This window comes from Oculina patagonica, unplaced genomic scaffold (genome assembly GCF_052425735.1).
Source record: "Oculina patagonica isolate OP01 unplaced genomic scaffold, crgOcupat unplaced2, whole genome shotgun sequence".
NCBI lineage: Eukaryota > Metazoa > Cnidaria > Anthozoa > Scleractinia > Oculinidae > Oculina > Oculina patagonica.
The window spans coordinates 632,167-650,759 of record NW_027558036.1 but is presented as its reverse complement, the minus strand read 5'-3'; the positions used below and the strand labels follow the sequence as shown (position 1 = coordinate 650,759).

Below are 18,593 nucleotides of genomic sequence, written 5' to 3'. Positions count from 1 at the left end.
TGCCTCCTCTCCGCATGTCCGTCATTTCTAACGTGTTTTGTCTGATCATGATTGAAACTACCTCGTGAGGTTGTTTCAATCATGATCAGAATTAACATGTTTCGATCATGATTCGCGCAATGCGCAGTCTGATGTGAACACTTTTCATAGCAAAACATGTTTTCATCGCGATCAGACTACTCTTTTTTCGGCCTAGTGTGAACACAGCATTAGTCAGTCTTTAAAATTAACAGAGGGTTTCACTAGTTTAATAGGATGCAAACATATATAATTTTTTATAGGTCCAACCTTTGTCTGTGACGTCACTTAATACGTTTTTGAAATGGGGTAAGGTTGGGTAAGGTTATGCAGCAAAAATTTAAACAAATATTGTTTAACTGTCGAACTGCATAATAGCACTGTATGTCTGCTTTGTAAGCTGCCACTTGTTTTCTTATTTTTTTGGCATTAGAAGGATTAAATTATTTATTATGACACGTGACCTATTCGTTTACTTAAGCAATTCTCATTCAACGAGTACATGAATACAATTATATTTCTTGAAGAACTCTTAGAAACTAAGAGAACTACACACAGAAATGATCAATTGAACTTTACTTTCTGTACCCTATGTCCGACGTCCCCAACCGGTAACATTCGTTTCTGAGTCGCGTGACGTAAATAAAAAGTAAACGTAAAGTTCTTCATGTCAAGAATGTTGATAAGATTGTATCGTCCAAAATTCGAAAAGATCAAACAACGACTTCGGTAATGCTTGCGTCTCAGTAAATGGTTTTAACATGCAGACAACGGTACAAAATGGTATATTCGTAGCGAAACAAAAAGAAAAAGAAAGAAAGAAGAGGACAAAAAAAAATGAAGGAGAAAAAAAAGTTTCCCGATAACGATTCGAACCCACAACTTCCCTTTCTATTTTGAATTACAAGTCCAGAAGCTCATCCATCACACTGTATCGCGACAACATAATTGTTTGGTGGTAATCAGTTATGAACAGCACCATAGCAGGCTCAAGTGAGTTCTGCCAGTACCGAAGTTGTGGCAAACTTTGGCAGGAGTGTTAAAGTGATTTGATTTCGGGTTGAATTAAGTTAATGACAGTTTAAATATATTAGGCTGGTAGTCGAAGTTTACCTCGAATGCAAAAGTGTGGAAAATAAGCTGGAGCTTCCGATGGTTACAAAAGTTGATATTATACGTATCAGTACAAAGATAGTTTTTAAGATACCGGGATTGAACTTAATTATCGGTTCAAAACTTGACTTGTTCTAGGCAAACTTTATGTTTCAAAGTTCTCGGTTTTATATTCTCGTTTCATAGTCACTTTCAGAGTTCAGCGGCTCATAGCCACTTTGATTCGTTTATAATACAACTTTATATTTTGGCTGAACTTTGAGGCATTGTCCTGCTGTAAAAGCAGCAGAGCAATATCCCAGGTTAGTATAATTTCCAGAGGTGAATTCGATTCTGATTGGTCGAGGAGCTCGGACTATGACGCAATATTCACCGCGCTAGGCGGTGAATATTGCATCTAAAGGTTTGGCTACTAAGCCATGCCACGTTTGCCATCCAGGCCAGTGAACATGGCGGCATTTGCTGAATGAAATTTCTCTCATTTAAAAGAAATCACTCCACATCCTGGATATTTGAAACACTGGGAATTTTGCAAATTTCCTACCAAAGCTTTTGTACCGAAAATATTTTCAAGAGATGGTTTTCAAGGCATTAGAATTGATCGTAAACATGGTGGTTTTGGTGATCGCAAACGGCCATGTACTCAGTCAGATCGACTGTCAAAACATTATTTAGTTCTCTTCTCACTGGAGCTAGTGATTTCGAGAGGATTCACACAATTTCTCAGAAGTCACCAACGATCAAACAAAGGTACCGGATATCTATCTTTTTCGTAGTGTTTGTTTTGCTCCGTTGTATTGCTAAAACTTGAGTGTAAATTATGATTTCAATCGATGAATTAAACAGCACTTCTGTTTGTTGTTTTCGTGTTTTCTATTGTTATTTTGCAGTTTTTGATATTCACCTCTGAAAATTATACTAAAACAATTATTCACCTCAGGCTCAGTGATTATTGTTGAATAATCCCCTCGACTTCGTCTCGGAGATTATTCAACAATAATCACTTCGCCTTCGGCGAATAATTGTTAAGTATTGTTCTGGCAGCCTTTGCACGAAAGAGTTAAAATCGTAATAATTTTGTTTTACCCGCCCTCCCTCCATTGGTGAAGGGCAATTTGTAAGCTCCTTGTGGTTCGGTTAAGTCTGCGTAGCTACTTTTGTGTCGGTCTTGCTGCCATCTCATGATATACCCTTGCCTTAATCTTGTCCGATCCAGCCAGTAAGGAAAAATCTGACAATATTCTTATTTTACTCCAACATTATTAGGGGGAATAAAAATACTTAAAATCTTGCTTAAAATCTTGCTTAACCTGCCACATTGCTGCCCCCTCCCCCCCCCCCCCCCTTATCAAGCCACATTGTTGTTTGCGTGCTTTGTTCTTGTCACAACTTCAACTCAGCTTTAACTTTATTTATTAGTTTAAAATACAACTACAAAATACATACAATTAAGATAACGGTGGGTTTGAGTACCTCCCACTTTCCCTGTCACGATTTTAGTTGAGTTATATTCTCGTAGAGTGTCCACATTTTCTTTGTAAAATCAACATGTAAAAACAAAAATGTGCAGAAATCATAGCTCATAAATTCAAATAACCTCTACAAAAAGCGAAAAAAATAAGTGCTTAATGTAAATAACTATTGTGCATGCTTTTTAAAGCATAAAGCATGCACAATAGTTGTGTACATTTTAATGTGCTTAAAAGCACTTATTACTTACTTTTAAGTGCTTAAAAGCATTTACTTTTTTCGCTTTTTGTAGAGGTTATTTGAATTTATGAGCTATGATTTCTGCACATTTTTGTTTTTACATGTTGATTTTACAAAGAAAATGTGAACACTTTACGATGATTTATTGCAATAAATTGTAGACATTTTGCATTCATATTCAGATACTTGGTATTCTTTGTGACATTTTGGTTAGTTAATTTGTGTAGATTTCACTGATATTTTAAGTTCCCCGTTCATTTTAAGTTCTTCGGAACTTACAACACATCTGCAGGCTTTCAACGGATATTCGAGCACCATGGTAAGATAAATTGCATGTTTTAATGTTTTTGAATTAGGTCGTAATGGCTCCTTGACCTTGTGCTATCATAGTTTTGTTCAGTAGTCGCCAGCGTATTTATTTGATTTCCTTTGTTGCGAAGTTTCCTTGTTATGCATCAGTGTGTTTATTTAAATAAATCTTCTATCTAGAAGAGTTTCTTGTCACTATTTTTTTCTGTTAAGTTTCGATTTTTAGCCGTTTTACAATGTTTATGTAAAGAAAATCAATGTGCATTTTGCAGCTTTGTTTTGTTCGCGCTGCCTTGTATGACAGATTATAAATTGAAATATCGCTTAAGGTGGTAGAATGGAGTTTGGCTCGAAAATTAAACATATCAAAACATTCAAGGATTTGAAAGATAACATAGATTTATTCACAATCCCAAGAGATAAGCGCTCCATTCTGGCTATGTGTGGAATAATTAAAGCTTAAAGTCGGTCGCTAGGCCAGCACTTTGCGCCGCTATATTGAATTTATTGTGTGACACATACCAAAAGTTGATTTGAGTCTGGTTGTGCCGTTGAAAAGCTTTGCTACAACTTGGAAGACGCAAGTTCAGATCCGCTGTACCTTTCCTGTGAAAGAGTTAGCAATATATTCTACAAAAGAAGCTAAATGACGATAATTATATCGGACGAACGTGATTTACAAAGCGGCATTGTGTTACACTATCGATCGTTGTGAAATATCAACTATAAGCCGAAATCAGAAATAAACTTAACTTATGTCCTTTGTGTGGTTCCTTGGTGTTTTGGCTCCATTTAATGGCTATATCGTGGTTTATTTCGTTTCTGGGACTCGTGACATAACATTTATACAACACCGCAAGAATTTGCCGCACAGCATGAGATTCCTATCTTCCGCTGTGCTTATTAGCCGAGGTCTCAATTTCACATCGTTGCTATGCATTACGTAATTGTTTACGTCGCCATGTTGAACTTCGTCAAGGGACGAAGAAGATCGTAGATGTTCGGCATTATTCACGCTATAATCGGTCATGTGTTGCCACAAACACTTCGAACAGCGGTTTTCTAAGAAGATTTCAAAATGGCGCCCGATAAATACGATATTGTGATGCGATATCGGCGAGAAACTACCACAATTTAAAGATCTACACCGACCGCACTAAAAGGTATTTTCAGAATAAAGATGTACATTTATCGTATCTGGATTAAATTTGCGTGGTTTGTTGTTGTGGTGTAAAAGAAACTTTTCACGGGAGCCCGGGGCGAAAGGAGTTTTCTTCGAGATGTGAGCGCCACGTAAATCTTTAGCACGTGTTTTTTTTTCTTTTTAACTCGATATCTGAAGAAAGAAGAAACATTCCGCTCCGGGCTCCCGTACGTTTTTTTTCTTTTTCTATAGGGAAATAGACTCCTGCATTTCTTTTTGACTTTCTTATAATTGCAAAGCCGTAAAACGAAAAAAAAATTTTATAAGCCCCAAATTCAGGTGAGGTGTGAAAATTGTCACCTCGGACATCAATTTTTCTGAAGCTTAACTTTTATTGACTTAGCCTGAAATATTTTTACATTTAGCCAGGTTTCTTGATTTGGAGAAATTTCCATCCAAAATGGACCTGTTAAACTCCAGTCTACCACCTTAAAGATTTACAATGGTTTATTTCTTGTTATGTATGATTAAAATAAGTTAATTTCATTCCCTCGCTGCAAAAATTCGTCACTCGTTCGCTGCGCGTTTTCCATACGTCGCTCTTTCTATGACTTAATCTATATAAACTTACAGAACTTTCAGCGCAGCCATATGACGAAATGCGCCCGTGGGAAGATTGCTGATCTTATTCCTTTGTAAAGACCTGTTTCCATTTGAAAATGAGCATGAGAAAGATACAATTTAGTATCCTACGTTTAGTTCACATTTACAATCCTACACCATTTTAACCGTATTGCCATTAATAATCGACCGTTCTTTAAAATTCATTTCCCCCTTTGAGTCATATAATGGCCCCCTTCTTTTCAGAAACCTTAGTGTAAGTTCGTATAAATTTCTAATAAAAGAGGATGCCTAAATACCGAGCCAGAACTCGAGCTCAGGACTCGAGCTCAGGTCTCGAGCTCGGGACTCAAACTTACTCTCCGGTTTGCTTGCGGTTAGCTTTCACTCCGGTTTTCTTGCGGTTAGTTTTCACCAAATATGTGCTAACGCAATATTTGCCACATTTTATGTGACGAGTCGTCTACCCTGAGCAATTTTTCGTATGTGACTGCTTTTATTTGTCACATAAAAGCTAACGCGCCAGCTTCTCAGCAAATATATTTGTCACATAAAAATTGGCCAACTTTCCTCGTCTACACGAGCAAATAATTTTGTCACATAAAAATTGCTCGTATAAACTGGCTTTAAAGGAAGTTTTTGTAGGCAGAAACAAACAGAGACAAACAGACAGACACCGAAACAGAGGAAAACATATTATAAAGAATAGCAAAATCTTACAACTTTGTCGCTGTTGTCGGAAGGCAATTGAATAGGTCAATCGTTGAGCCGATATTCGTGCAACTAAAGTCATTGTTAACTTGGTCTTTTTCATCAACGCTGCCATCGCCAGAGCAAACATTCTCGCAACCTGAAAAACATCCATATATAACAGCGCTAGCATTCGGATTAAAGTGGATTCTCTACTTAAAAATAATGAGGGTTACTATCGCCTAAAAAAACAAGGCAATGTTAAAATAGATGATATTGAGCCTGTGTAACTAAAATATATCAGTTTGTTTCAGTCGTGTGCATTACAACATTATAAGCCATTGTGCACACTTGGCATATTTTTAAATTCCTTCATAGAAACTACCGCACACCACACCACACCTCACCACACCACACTGCGTTACAACACGCTAAACCACAAACTGCCGAGCCGAACCATATTGAACGACATCGCACCCAACCCCACACGCACACACTCACCACACTGCACCGTACCGCGGCAAACAATTCCACACCGCACCACACTCCACTACGCCTTTACCTGCCGCACCTCACCACACCCGTTGCACAGCACAGTACACCACACCACAACACACCTCACCACACCACACTGCGCCACAAGGTTCCGCAGCACACCAAACCACAACAACCATAGCACACCATTCCACATGCACGACGCTCACCGTACCGCACCGCACCACAACTCATGACACACCGCACCGCAACGCACCGCACCATCCCGCAACACAAAAAACCATACCACATCACATCACACCACACCGAAGCACACCACACCACACCGAGCCACACTACCCCAAACTGCACCACACCACACCACACCGTACCGCATTTCACCGCACACGTGCAGCACTCTACAGGACACCGCATCACACCGATCAACACACTATACTGCATCACACTAACCGCACCCTACCGTACAGTGCACAATAGCACACTATTTATAAATTTGTATCATCAAAGGAAGGAGCTCACTTCTGTAAATTTTAGGTATGACTTCTAAAAAAAAGGGAGAGACTCACCCACAAATGTTACTGGGAACTCTTTAGAGTCAGTGCCAGCCTCATTCCTAGCAAAACAGGTGTAGTTGTCTTCCTTGTCTGCTTTTTTCATTACCATTCCAATTCCATTAGCCAAAGATGTAGAGTTCCGAAGCAACGTCATGTTAATGGGTGGAAACCCCTCAGCAGAACACCACACGACATGACTTTGTACTGTCCTCACAAGTGGCCATGGAACAATTATTTTTGTTTTTTCTGCAAGTAAATCGTCACATGTGAAAAAAAACAAGGATCATTAAACAGATACCAAAAGTATAAGAATGTACCCTTCCTTCCCTCGCGGAGCGAAATTTATAGTCTTGTACCGGGAGCCTAGGCGGGATAAAGTTTCGTTTAGAATTTACGTTCATATTTCTATTTGTTTAATATAGCGATGGCCCCATGAAGTTTTCTTTTTAACATTTAGCTTTTTTTAGATCATTGACAATCGTTTTCCAAAATTCAAATCCGTCCAAAGAGTCGTGCGGAGAGTTCACAAGCTTGGTAAATCTTTATGTTTGTGCCTTGGGCTTGACTATCCGCTCCTCCACAAAGGTCGCTTTGCAAATCACGAGTCAGTTTTCCAGGTCGGTTCCCTCTTTACTGCAGACTGTAATTCCTAAATAGGTGAAGTACTGGCTCATCACAAGGTGCAGCTTTCCAATATTGATTGACAATGGTGCTGTGATGTTCATAAGCAAGCCTTCTGTCTTGTTACAGCTGATTTTGAACCCTACCTGCAGAAGAAATCTATCAAGCTGGTCTGATTTGTTTGTTTTCGACTCAGTTCACCGCCGAATTCGGTCCGCTCTCAAGCACACTGTTTCATACGGGCGATGGTTTGTATCTACCTCTGTCCGCATGGAAAGGAAATTTATGTGAGTTCGGATATTAATGGCTTCTTTTAAACCTCTCTCAAACCATCTGTGATCCAGTATATCGTCTCTTCGATAGTATCCTAGATAGACAGTTTCTGTTCTACTGGCTTTCATATTGTAGATATCTCCGAACCAGCCTTCTCCTTCTTCTATCCAGAAGTACCGTTCGCTCCATATGTGGAAAGGAAGAAAAAGTCGTCTTAATGGTCCTCAGCGACGTGGCCGTTTGAAGCATAATAATCTTCGTCAGAACAAAATATTTGGGATATATGGGATCGTAACAACAAACATTTTCTCGTATGTTATCTAATATTTTCTCCGTCCTTCCTAGAGCAACGGCGTATACGCGATCCTCGTACGCGTCCTGAATGAGGCCGAAATATTCTCCGTTAGGGTAGTGCCAGAGAGGACGAGACGCCGATATGGTTACTGCTCTCTCCATGATCTACAACGGATCGTGAAATGTTTCTGCCCTCATTTCGTCATACAACAGAAAGGCGTGTCCCACCTTCGAACGGGTTGCAGCGTTGGGGACAAAACGGATCCCTTTTCGCGCTTTTCTTCGTTTTCTTGCACTCCTCTAAACACTCTTGGTGCACCGGCTTCCAGAATCAGGATAACGGGAAGCAATGACGAGAACCAGCAACAACCTCAACACACATATGACGCCGCGTCTGGGAATCGAACGCAGGAGAAATCGGTGGGCGGCGAGCGTTCTCACCACGGCGCCACCACTGCTTCATGTCCCTTACCGCGTCTAACCATTCCTTCCCTTCTTTGTTACTGGTTTTGTTTGTTTTTTAAATTTCAATATTCTGTTATTTTTCTTCTTCAGAGACGTTATTATTAGCACTTCTTCCTCATCTTTTTTTTCAGCAGACTTCATTTTTATGTTTTTTTTGGTCACCTTTTACTCTACTCTTTTTCTTATTTGACTTATTTTGAACAAGTTAGAAGATTTGTGATTCGAACGCGCTGAGACGACAAAACATGATTTTTATTTCAACATTTCATTATTGTCTTTCTTGATTGACATTCCGGTTTTTCTCGACTTTTAGCATTTTATGTTTTCGATCAACATTTTTTTAAATTATTTTTCCACACAAGACAATTTTGTACAACACTGTGTTTTATCGACGGTTTTTTTTTTTTCACCGCTTGAGCGGGTTTCGAACCTGCTCCGAGAATTCTTCCAGCATCTCTGTTCTGTCTTTTTGGATTAACCGATCATTTACCCCCAAAAAAGATAAAATAAATAAAATAAAAAGAAGGTCTACTGCAAAAGGAAAGATGGAGGAAGAAGATCAAAAGAGTGATGCAAGCAAAGAAAGAAAACTGAGAAAAATCTGACCAGAAGAAAACAACCTGAGAAAGATATAGACAGAAAAAAATCACCTATTAAAAATTTATCTCTTTTTAGGTTTTGTCCGGGATTAGGTGAGTACTACACATGTTACTTTAAATTCAAAATTCAGAATTCAGAATCCAATTCAAAGTTTAATTCTGAATTGAGAGAGTAACTTTTGCCCGCGCAGTTGTAATACAGAGAAACTGCAGTAAAGCGCATAAAATTGTGCTACAAAGAAAAGGTAAACGCCACAGCGTGAACTATCAAGATTTGTTATACCCCCAACTGAAATGCAGTTTTTTATTGCATGGACGGGAGCATATCACGTGACGCGCGTCAAAACTGTATAACTCCCTAGGGCGAACAAAACTCACTAACTCCCTAGGGCGACAACAGGTTCAACATTGGACTTGCACTTGATCAGTAAACCACGGTATCAAGTCCGGTATTAACGCAAAGCAATTCAAAGTTGTGGATAAACGGTAAACTTTTAGTCATCGTGTTTCTTCGTACTCGGGAGTCAACAGTTAAGTTATAAAATGTTTTTTACATACAAAAATTTCATTTGGCTCAAAGAAGAATACATCTCAATGCAAATTGGAAAGCTTGAAGTATCGCGCAGTGTTAACAATTTCAGTGAATAAATTTATGTAGTTTTCAACGATGGAAAATTTAGTGATGAATGAATGAAGACAACAAAGCGTTTAAGTTCAGTTAGGAGGTATAACAAAACATTTAATGATTGTCCCTGCGGGAAACAGTGAGTTTGTTTCCCTTCGATGTTCCCCTTGATGGGAAAAAAACTGGATGCACTTGGGAGGTCTGTCAAACACTTGACAATATAGGCGCATTTGGTCATATTTACACGTTAATTTGCGCCATAGAAATCTTAAATATTATTAGAGTCGCCTTGAGCGACTCTTAGTTCTTCCTTGCCTAGCAATCTCCCGCGTGCATCCTTAACTCAATAATGCACGATGTGACGTTTACGATTTGTTAAATTGTATGTGGCACAGGATGTTTAACTTTCGTAAAGAAAATAAAAGATTTTCATTTTCCGCTGAAAATTGACTGGTCCGATCTTACATAGCCAGCTTCTTAATTGTAAAACTCTGTTGCGTATAATATTTAACAATTAGAAGAGCTCGAGATTTCTATGAGGTGATGTATAGTTGAGGCCGATGGCCAAATCAGCTATCACCTCTTATAGTTCACCGCTAAATTTTCTCCGATTCAGATTGGTTTAAATTGATCACGTGACGCGCTAGTGTTCGTCCGCCGGAGGGCACTATCAGCCCTTATAGTTCACCACTAAATTTTCTCCGATTCTGATTGGTTTAAATTGAACACGTGACGCGATAGTGTTCGTCCGCCGGAGGGCACTATCAGCCCTTATAGTTCACCACTAAGTTTTCTCCGATTCTGATTGGTTTAAATTGAACACGTGACTCGATAGTGCCCGTCCGCCGGAGGGCACTATCAGCCCATAGTGCCCTTCCGTGAAAAATGCCTGATTGATAGTGCCCGCCCGTGACTGTTTTTTGTAAACAAGCGTGCCTGCAGACAAAAAAAACCAACCAAATTCACTGCATTTAGTAGGTTTCTTGTAAAGACTATTAGTAGTTCCTCGACAGAAACACTCTATTGTTAAATTAGTGCCCTTCCGTGGAAAATGCCCGGATCGATAGTGCCCGCCCGTGACTGTTTTTTGTAAACAAGCTGCCTGCAGACAAAAGAACCCAACCAAATTCACTGCAGTTAGTGGGTTTCTAGTCTGGTTTTGTTTCGTTTGTTAAATTTCGGCTTTCAATTGAGTTTTTTATCCTGAAAAGTAAAAATAATTCACGATGCTCGTTTTTGTGGGGGCAAAGCCGCCACATTGTTATCGACTGCGGGATTTATTTATTTGTGTGTGGGTTTGCTTGTGTCACGTGGTCTTCTGCGAGAGAGCCTGGGGATGAGTCGGCGGTGCGTGTCGAGTAGGCCATATTGGATCTTGGCGTGTTGTACGTTTCGTGTGGTTTCTTTGATTTCACTGAGCTGTCCTTTTAGTTGCTCGTCATTACAGCAGCTCACGAAGTCATACAAGCCAACATTTCGTTTGACTGGAAGTCTGTGCAGGTTGCACATCAATTCAAGAGGAGCTTTTACGCTTACGCAAGCCAATATTGAAAGCCGCAGAAACAGCACAATTTAATACATTTGTACTTGAATCAGTCTATATGGCTATATGTTCTGATATATGTAAATTATTCTGCAATGCATACCTACGGAGCGATATAATAAACAAACCATTTTAGTGCTACTGGTTAAAAAAGAAAAAAAAAAAAAGGAAAAAAGAAAAAAATTTTCCCCTCTGGGATTCGAACTCGGGCCTCTGGCGAACTCTCGTTCCCCAGTCAGATCCCTACCCAACTGCGCTACGCTTACATTCTTAATGACGTAAGGGCGAAAATATTGTATATCAATGTAACAGACATTCCGCTGTTTATCTGTTATCATGTGCATCAAAGAAATGTTTGAATCACCTGCTGCTCATAAATTTTCAAGGAATGAATTTGCAAAAAATCACAAAGATTATTTGCCGCAATAAATAGCAGCCTTAAGGTAATTGAATGTACTAAATGAATTCACAAAAAAGAAGAATCAAATTTGAAATTATCAAGCCCCCACACGTACGCATCGCGGACCGATTTTTGTATGTGCGCGCGGAAGAAAATTAAGTGGTGAACAATAAAGACAATAGAGTGTTTCTGTCTCGGAACTATCGGTCTAATAGTTGCCCCTTGGAAATTTGATGTACTTAAAACTAGCATATTAGCCCTCGAAGCTTCGCTTCTCGGGCTAATATTTGTTTTAAGAACATCAAATTTCCCGGGGCAACTATCAGCCGATAGTTCCTCGACAGAAACACTCTATTGTTAAAATTGTGCCCGCCGAAGTAAAATGCCCGGATCGATAGTACCTGCCCGTGATTTTTTTTTGTAAACAAGCGTGCCTACAGACAAAAAAACCCAACCAAATTCACTGCATTTAGTGGGTTTCTTGTCTGGTTTTGTTTCGTGTGTTAAATTTCGGCTTTCAATTGAGGTTTTAATTCTGAAAAGTAAAAACTAATTCACGATGCTCGTTTTTGTATGGGCGCGCGGAAGAAAATTTAGTGGTGAACAATAAAGACAATAGAGTGTTTCTGTCTCGGAACTATCGGTCTGATAGTTGCCCCTTGGAAATTTGATGTTCTTAAAACTAACATATTAAGCATTTTAAGAACATCAATTTTCCGCGGGGCAACTATCAGCCGATAGTTCCTCGACAGAAACACTCTATTGTTAAAGTAGTGCCCGCTCGAGAAAAATGCCCGGATAGATAGTGCCCGCCCGTGAAAGTTTTTTGTAAACAAGCGTGTCTACACACAAACTACCCAACCAAAAATCACTGCATTTCGTGGGTTTCTTGTCTGGTTTTGTTTCGTTTGTTAAATTTCGGCTTTCAATTGAGTTTTTATCCTGAAAAGTAAAAAATAATTTACGATGCTCGTTTTTGAATGGGTGCGCGGAAGAAAATTTAGTGGTGAACAATAAAAACGATAGAGTGTTTCAGTCTCGGAACTATCGGTCTGATAGTTGCTCCTTAAAAATTTGATTTTCTTAAACTTAGCATATTAGCCCTTTGAAGCTTCGCTTCTCTCAGCCGATAGTTCCTCGACAGAAACAGTCTATTGTTTAAATATAATTAAGAGAGAATAATCTAATTGTTTCTAACTCATTTTCCTCTAGATAACAATTTCTTATGACACATGGAGTTATTTTTCACATTTGAAGTAACATTAAATTTCACGCTTTAATGAAATCGTTCGCGGACTGAATTGTGGTTTGAAGCTAATCCGTTCCTTCGGTAAATTTTGACGTTTTGACTGTAAATTTCCTTCTTTTAGTCTTTTTCAATTATATTTCTAGACGTTCTATCAAAACTTACGAGAAACAAGAAAATGTCGCCATTCTCTTGACGACTTTCAGCCACTGCAAACCAATGGCTGATAGTACAGGGGCGGATCCAGGATTTTTCGAAGGGGGTGGCTGTTTACAAATATTTTGTTTATTATTTTATTTTAGCCCCAGGCTTGTTATGGAAGGAGTGGATGTTAACAAATATTTTAACTTTGTCTGAGCTAACAATATCAACAATTTTACACGTTACTAAGTGCCATTATCTTTACTTCCTTTTCATTGTATTTATGTTAGTTTTTGCTGGATCGAGAGTGGCTAGCCACACAATACACTCCCCCCTGGATCCGCCCCTGTACTGTACAGTAGCCGAGCAAATCAGATTACAGCATTTGCATTAGTATACTAGCAGAAATTTTACTAAGAAGCCGATGACTCCAATGAAGATAACAGGAAATAAATCAAGTTAAAAGTAACAAAATATATTTATTCTCCCTCCCTATCACATTATACTATCCAAATTGTCTCCAACTTTAACTCACTTATTCCTAGAAATTTCCGTCTCTTCTACCGATCCTTGTGCAAAGCGTTTGTTAAAGGATAAAAAAGCAACTGTGTAAAATATAAGGTTCGTCAACTAAAGCTTCTCTCAAAGATGTTCAAACGTCCGTCTGACGGTTAAATCGGTAAGTGTCGGAATGTAACAGTTTCAACCTCTGACATAAACCCTCTGTACGACGATAAACACTGCTTACCTTTTGTTGTACTGTAATTGTAAGAGGCTTTGAAGATAGTGCGAGAAAAGAGATTCGTTTTCAACTGGATCATCATCAAACGGCCACTTGACTGCACTGTGAATGATTGCTTTGTTCCGGTAAAACTTCCCAATAACGTATTCTGTGTATTATTTCCGTCGTATATAGACAACCAGTCTTGTATCGTGGTATATCGGTTAAAGAGAAAATCCGCCAGTTGAAAAATATCAAAGCCTAACCGGATATGATGTCCCGGTAAGGCCGTGATAACACAGCTGCAATGTAAGTATACACAGACCCACCGAGGCTTCCCCAATGAATTGAAGTTAATGGTCCTTCTGGCGTCATCTAAGTCAAAGTCGCATCGTGTGCAATACACAACTGTAAATTAGAATGCGATAATGTCAGATATGCGGTTATAATTAAAAAAAGAGAAATTGCAACACTTGTAAGATAAAGGAAATCAAACTGTTATGAGAAATGTGATATTGTTTAGGCTGTTTCAAAAAGCAAATAACTCGGAAGCAAAAATAGCGTACATATTGTTAAGAAGTAGAAGATTAATTGACTCAGATTACTCCTTGTGATGTTTTTTTATGTTTTGGAAGCAAGGTCGTTGGTCCAATCAAAATTGCAATGTTTTTTTTTTCGCAGCGGAAAAAAATCCAAACTCGGCGCCAAGTAGACAATTTTTCTTGCTGCTAGACACGTGAAAGTCTTCTCTAAATTATATAACCGACTTTCAAATGTTCAATCCGTCGATGTCGGTTTCACACCCTCCCTATTCCGATTATTTGTACCCCTGGATATAATTTCCCTTCCATCCAAAATTTCCATGTAAACCCAGTAACTTCCTCAAAGAACATTGTAGTTCAATGTGAAATGGATAATAAACAAGTTTGCAAACAAAGTGCACATCAATTACATCTTTTCATCCTAGTGGCTTTTGCAATACATCGCTCATGAGATACTTTAAAACGCTGCATGTTAGCGAAACGGTTTTTATATGACGTTACTGAAAACCCCTTTTTGAAATAAACTCAACTGTAAACAGCCAAGCCAAAACCCCTGACGAAATTCTAAGCCCAGAGAGGTATAACCAGCGTTTTACCATGTTTGTCCGATTTTTACTTACTGTATCTACCTTTTACTGTAAACAAAATAATCCCATGTTTATACATGTCATGACAATTATATGTTTTTCATGCCACAGAAATGTTTTCGTCTCAAATGATTTTATCATCCAACATTTTACCTTTAAGATTCCACACGACAATCACGAGCAGACATAAATGTATCCACTTGCACATCGTTAACAAGTTCTTTCCAAACTTTGCTAAAAGAAAGAAACGACAGTAAATGAAGAAGCGTTCTCAAGTTGAATACTCGGAAAAAAGATTTTCCGAGTTCCCCCAACGGGAGTCGAATCCATGACCTTCCAGAATACCGGTTGGACGCTCTGGAAGGTCATGGGTTCGACTCCCGTTGGGGAACTCGGAAAATCTTTTTTCCGAGTATTCAACTTGAGAACGCTTCTTCATTTACTTTCACTTATCCAAGTTGCCATTTCACTTTACAAAGAAACGACATTTTATTAATTTATGTGCCAGGTAAAAATTCAACTTAAGGGTAGGGTGGGGTGCTGGATATTAGTTATCAGTTAAGATCTCAGCCATTTCTTAACTATCGATTAACATCTTACCTATTTCTCAGCTGTCGGTTCTAATTTTGACAGAAAGCAGTTAGTTTTACCTCACCTTAATTTTACAGATTTTTTTTTTGGTTAGTGTGGACTATCTTTCGGTCTCGTGCGATTATTTACGAAGAGCATTCGAGTGCTTCGGATCTCTTACAGGAAATCTGGAACATTCCAAAGAACATTACAGCGACCATACGACTACCACTGCCAAATATTGAAGAAGTCCGAAAAGGTCGAAAGCACGTCCAAGCGCATACGTATAAGACGTGCATAAAGAAAGTCAGTTATAAGCAATAAAGTCAATGGAGGAAGGGTTACAAGAGACCAGTTATACAAAATAACTTAAAGAAGTAGAACTTTACACCTAAGAAAAGGCGCCACTATGTTGCCCAGTGAAAGAACGTCTGAGGGGTTTCTTGTTAACGGTACCAAAATAATACAAGGCCCACTTGTACAAATTAAACAGCAGCGAAGTGAAGCCGGATCTTGGCGTAGATCAGGATCAGCGATATAGAGTAAAACGATAAACAAATGCAAGGCTGCTCGGACAATCAGCCTTGCATTTGGTTTATCGGTTTCTTGTTGGTTTCCATGTGTTTTAGAATGTTCAGGAGTGGTTTTTGGCCAGGGGTCGTCTGTTTTTCTCAAACATTTCATTTGTGGTCGAAAACGTATCAGAGTATTTCCGAGGACCTTACGACTCTTTTGATTTCCGACTCCTTTGATTACTTCCGACTCTTTTGATTACTTGCTTGTAATCCGTTTCAGTTTTTAAACTCTCTTTTATATAACTATTTCAAGTATTAGACATAAGTTTAAACTCTATTTTTACAACTATTTTTAAATTTTAGATATATTATATTTTTAGAAAATGTATTTAGCAGGGCCCCTCTGGATACCAGCCACTGTGCTGAATGGGCCACCCTGCATAAATAAAGTTTACCTTTACCTTTACCTATGATCTTGGCCTCTGGATACCAGCCACTGTGCTGAATGGGCCACCCTGCATAAATAAAGTTTACCTTTACCTTTACCTATGATCTTACTGAAGATCAAAAACGCTTCATTATCAGCAAATGCGTAACATGTGAATTAGGAGGGACTTTTATTGGCATTGACCAGACAGCGGGTAATGCTGGCGTAATCAGGGTCACAAATGGCCCGAAAGGCTTCTTTCTAAGGTATCTCAGTTTAAGTCAGTGCCGCAAATGGTTTTTATCGCAATTGTTTTAATTTTTTTTTCTTTATCGAAAACGTCCATAGGCGGAATACCTCCTATTCAGCCCGGGGGTGGGGCTTTTGAGGCCCGCCCTGACTTTAAACGCTTATAACTTTTTCACGATTCAGCCAAACCCTGCCAAACTTTGTGAGTTTATCTAAAATTTATCTGGAATTAATTTGGTAGCATAGAATGTTGTGTCAGGAACTTGACATTACCATGGCAAGGGAGAAGCGCGAGCCACAGTCACTTCTACCTTTACTAGTAAAGGTAGAAGTGACTGTGGCTCGCGCTTGGATATTTGCAGCCCAAAACGTGAAATATGTTAAAAAATCAATTTTATACAAATTTAAAACAGGGACAATGAAGGGAAGAGAATTTTGGATTACTGTCCATGACAAAGATAATAGTTGCTCTGCATTTGTCCTTAATTTTTCCTGACAAATATTATCTTTAACGCATTTGTCTGTGTTTTGAGCAGGACAAATCATGATATTGAACTTAGATTTACACCACATTTGTCCACATTTACACCCAGAAGCAAATGCACAATTATCCTATTTATCTTTGGGACAAATGTCATATTTGTCTTCAAATCAAATACCGACAAATGTGACAAATATCATATTTGAACCACATTTGGACTGCATTTGTCTGATGTCAAATCTGTTTTTTCATCCAGTGACTGCTTTTTAAGTAATGAAATACGTCATGACGGCATCGCTAAATGTCATCAGGCGAGTGGACTGGGCCTTTTAGGAAATTTCGCGCATCTTTGTTACAGCCTTACTTGCAACCCCACGGCACGAGGTCACAATTTCAAAAACAGTACAGTGGAACCCCGTTAATACGGACACCAAGGGGACAAGCCAAATTGTCCGTATTATCGGGGTGTCCGTATTAAGCGGGGTTTCAGAAAAAAGTCACAAATACATGTTTTATCGACACAAAGACGAAGGCAAACGTTTCTGCGGCAACAAAACGTTGTTTAATTGTACTTTAACTGTGACACATGCAAACTGTGAACGAAAATCTTACGATCTAGTCAGACACTCGAACTAAACTTTAATAAACTCCGCAGTGGAACCCCGCTTTACGGACACCCGCTTAATACGGACACCCCGGTATTACGGACAGTTTCGTTGGTCCCGACGAAAACCTCATACATTTTCTCTAAAATAAACCCACTTTATACGGACACTCGTGTATACGGACAACGGACACTTTTCCGTGTCCCCACCTGAGTGACAAACTCTTATACATTGTCAACCCCACTTTACGGACACTGTTTATCTGTGCACGGTCAATGTTCATTGTCACAATCATTTGCTAACTTCACCCTGGTAAAATAATGAAAGAATTCGTTAAAACGATTTTAATTTATAACAAAGAGTAGCTTAATAGCGTCAGTGGCTTGCAAAGGTTTTGTCGAGTCTTCCGTCTGCCTGCTTGGGCCGCAAAATGCCCCAAATCTTTTCGATTTTCAAACGTTTTCCTTTAGCGACAGAATCAAAGTCAAAACAAACGCTCGCAAAGCGTGCCGTTCGACCATATAACACCAGATCTTAAGGAGTTAGGCTGGCTCCCCGTGAGTAGTTAATTATCTGACGTTTACGGTAGGTATTCTTGGGTTTAAATGTGTCAAGGGACTAGCGCCCAATTATTTGTGTGATCGCTTTGTAACACGTTCTGTTGTGCATGACTGTAACACGAGAAAGAAGAACAGTTTCAATATCCCAGGTTATAAATCGGCCTCTGAACAACGCACGATATAGCGCTATTACCCTTTGGAATTCCTTACCACGTGCGGTTAGACTACGAGCAGTCCAGAAAATGGGACGATGCGGGGCGAGGCGAGAACATTCTCGTCCCCATAGCCCTTTCGTTTCTCTTAGCCGGTTTGGCACGAGAAAACGAAGGGCTCTGGGGACATAGTATTCTTGAATTAATTCGCATTTTTTTGATTGGCTGTTTTGGAACAAAGAATTCCTTAACGAAAGTCGAAAACGTAACTACTCTCTCATACATTCTTTTGAAACGTCATGACTGCATACATGAAGACCGGA

The 18,593-nt window shown here is 39.1% G+C and overlaps 1 protein-coding gene across 1 annotated transcript in view; it reads right to left on the bottom strand.

Annotated features, from left to right (window-relative positions):
• The window catches only part of LOC144640136 (uncharacterized), an 83,035-nt gene extending 66,731 nt beyond the window's left edge, over positions 1-16,304 (bottom strand). Inside the window, exons 1-6 of the mRNA XM_078499345.1 lie at positions 16,264-16,304; positions 14,865-14,945; positions 13,610-13,990; positions 6,667-6,900; positions 5,636-5,765; positions 4,926-4,997 (exon numbers count right to left, since the gene is read on the bottom strand). Coding sequence (XP_078355471.1) covers positions 4,926-4,997; positions 5,636-5,765; positions 6,667-6,900; positions 13,610-13,990; positions 14,865-14,919 — 872 coding nt within the window. The 5' untranslated portion in view covers positions 14,920-14,945; positions 16,264-16,304. The remainder of the gene's footprint in view (positions 1-4,925; positions 4,998-5,635; positions 5,766-6,666; positions 6,901-13,609; positions 13,991-14,864; positions 14,946-16,263) is intronic.
• Positions 16,305-18,593: the final 2,289 nt, after the last annotated feature.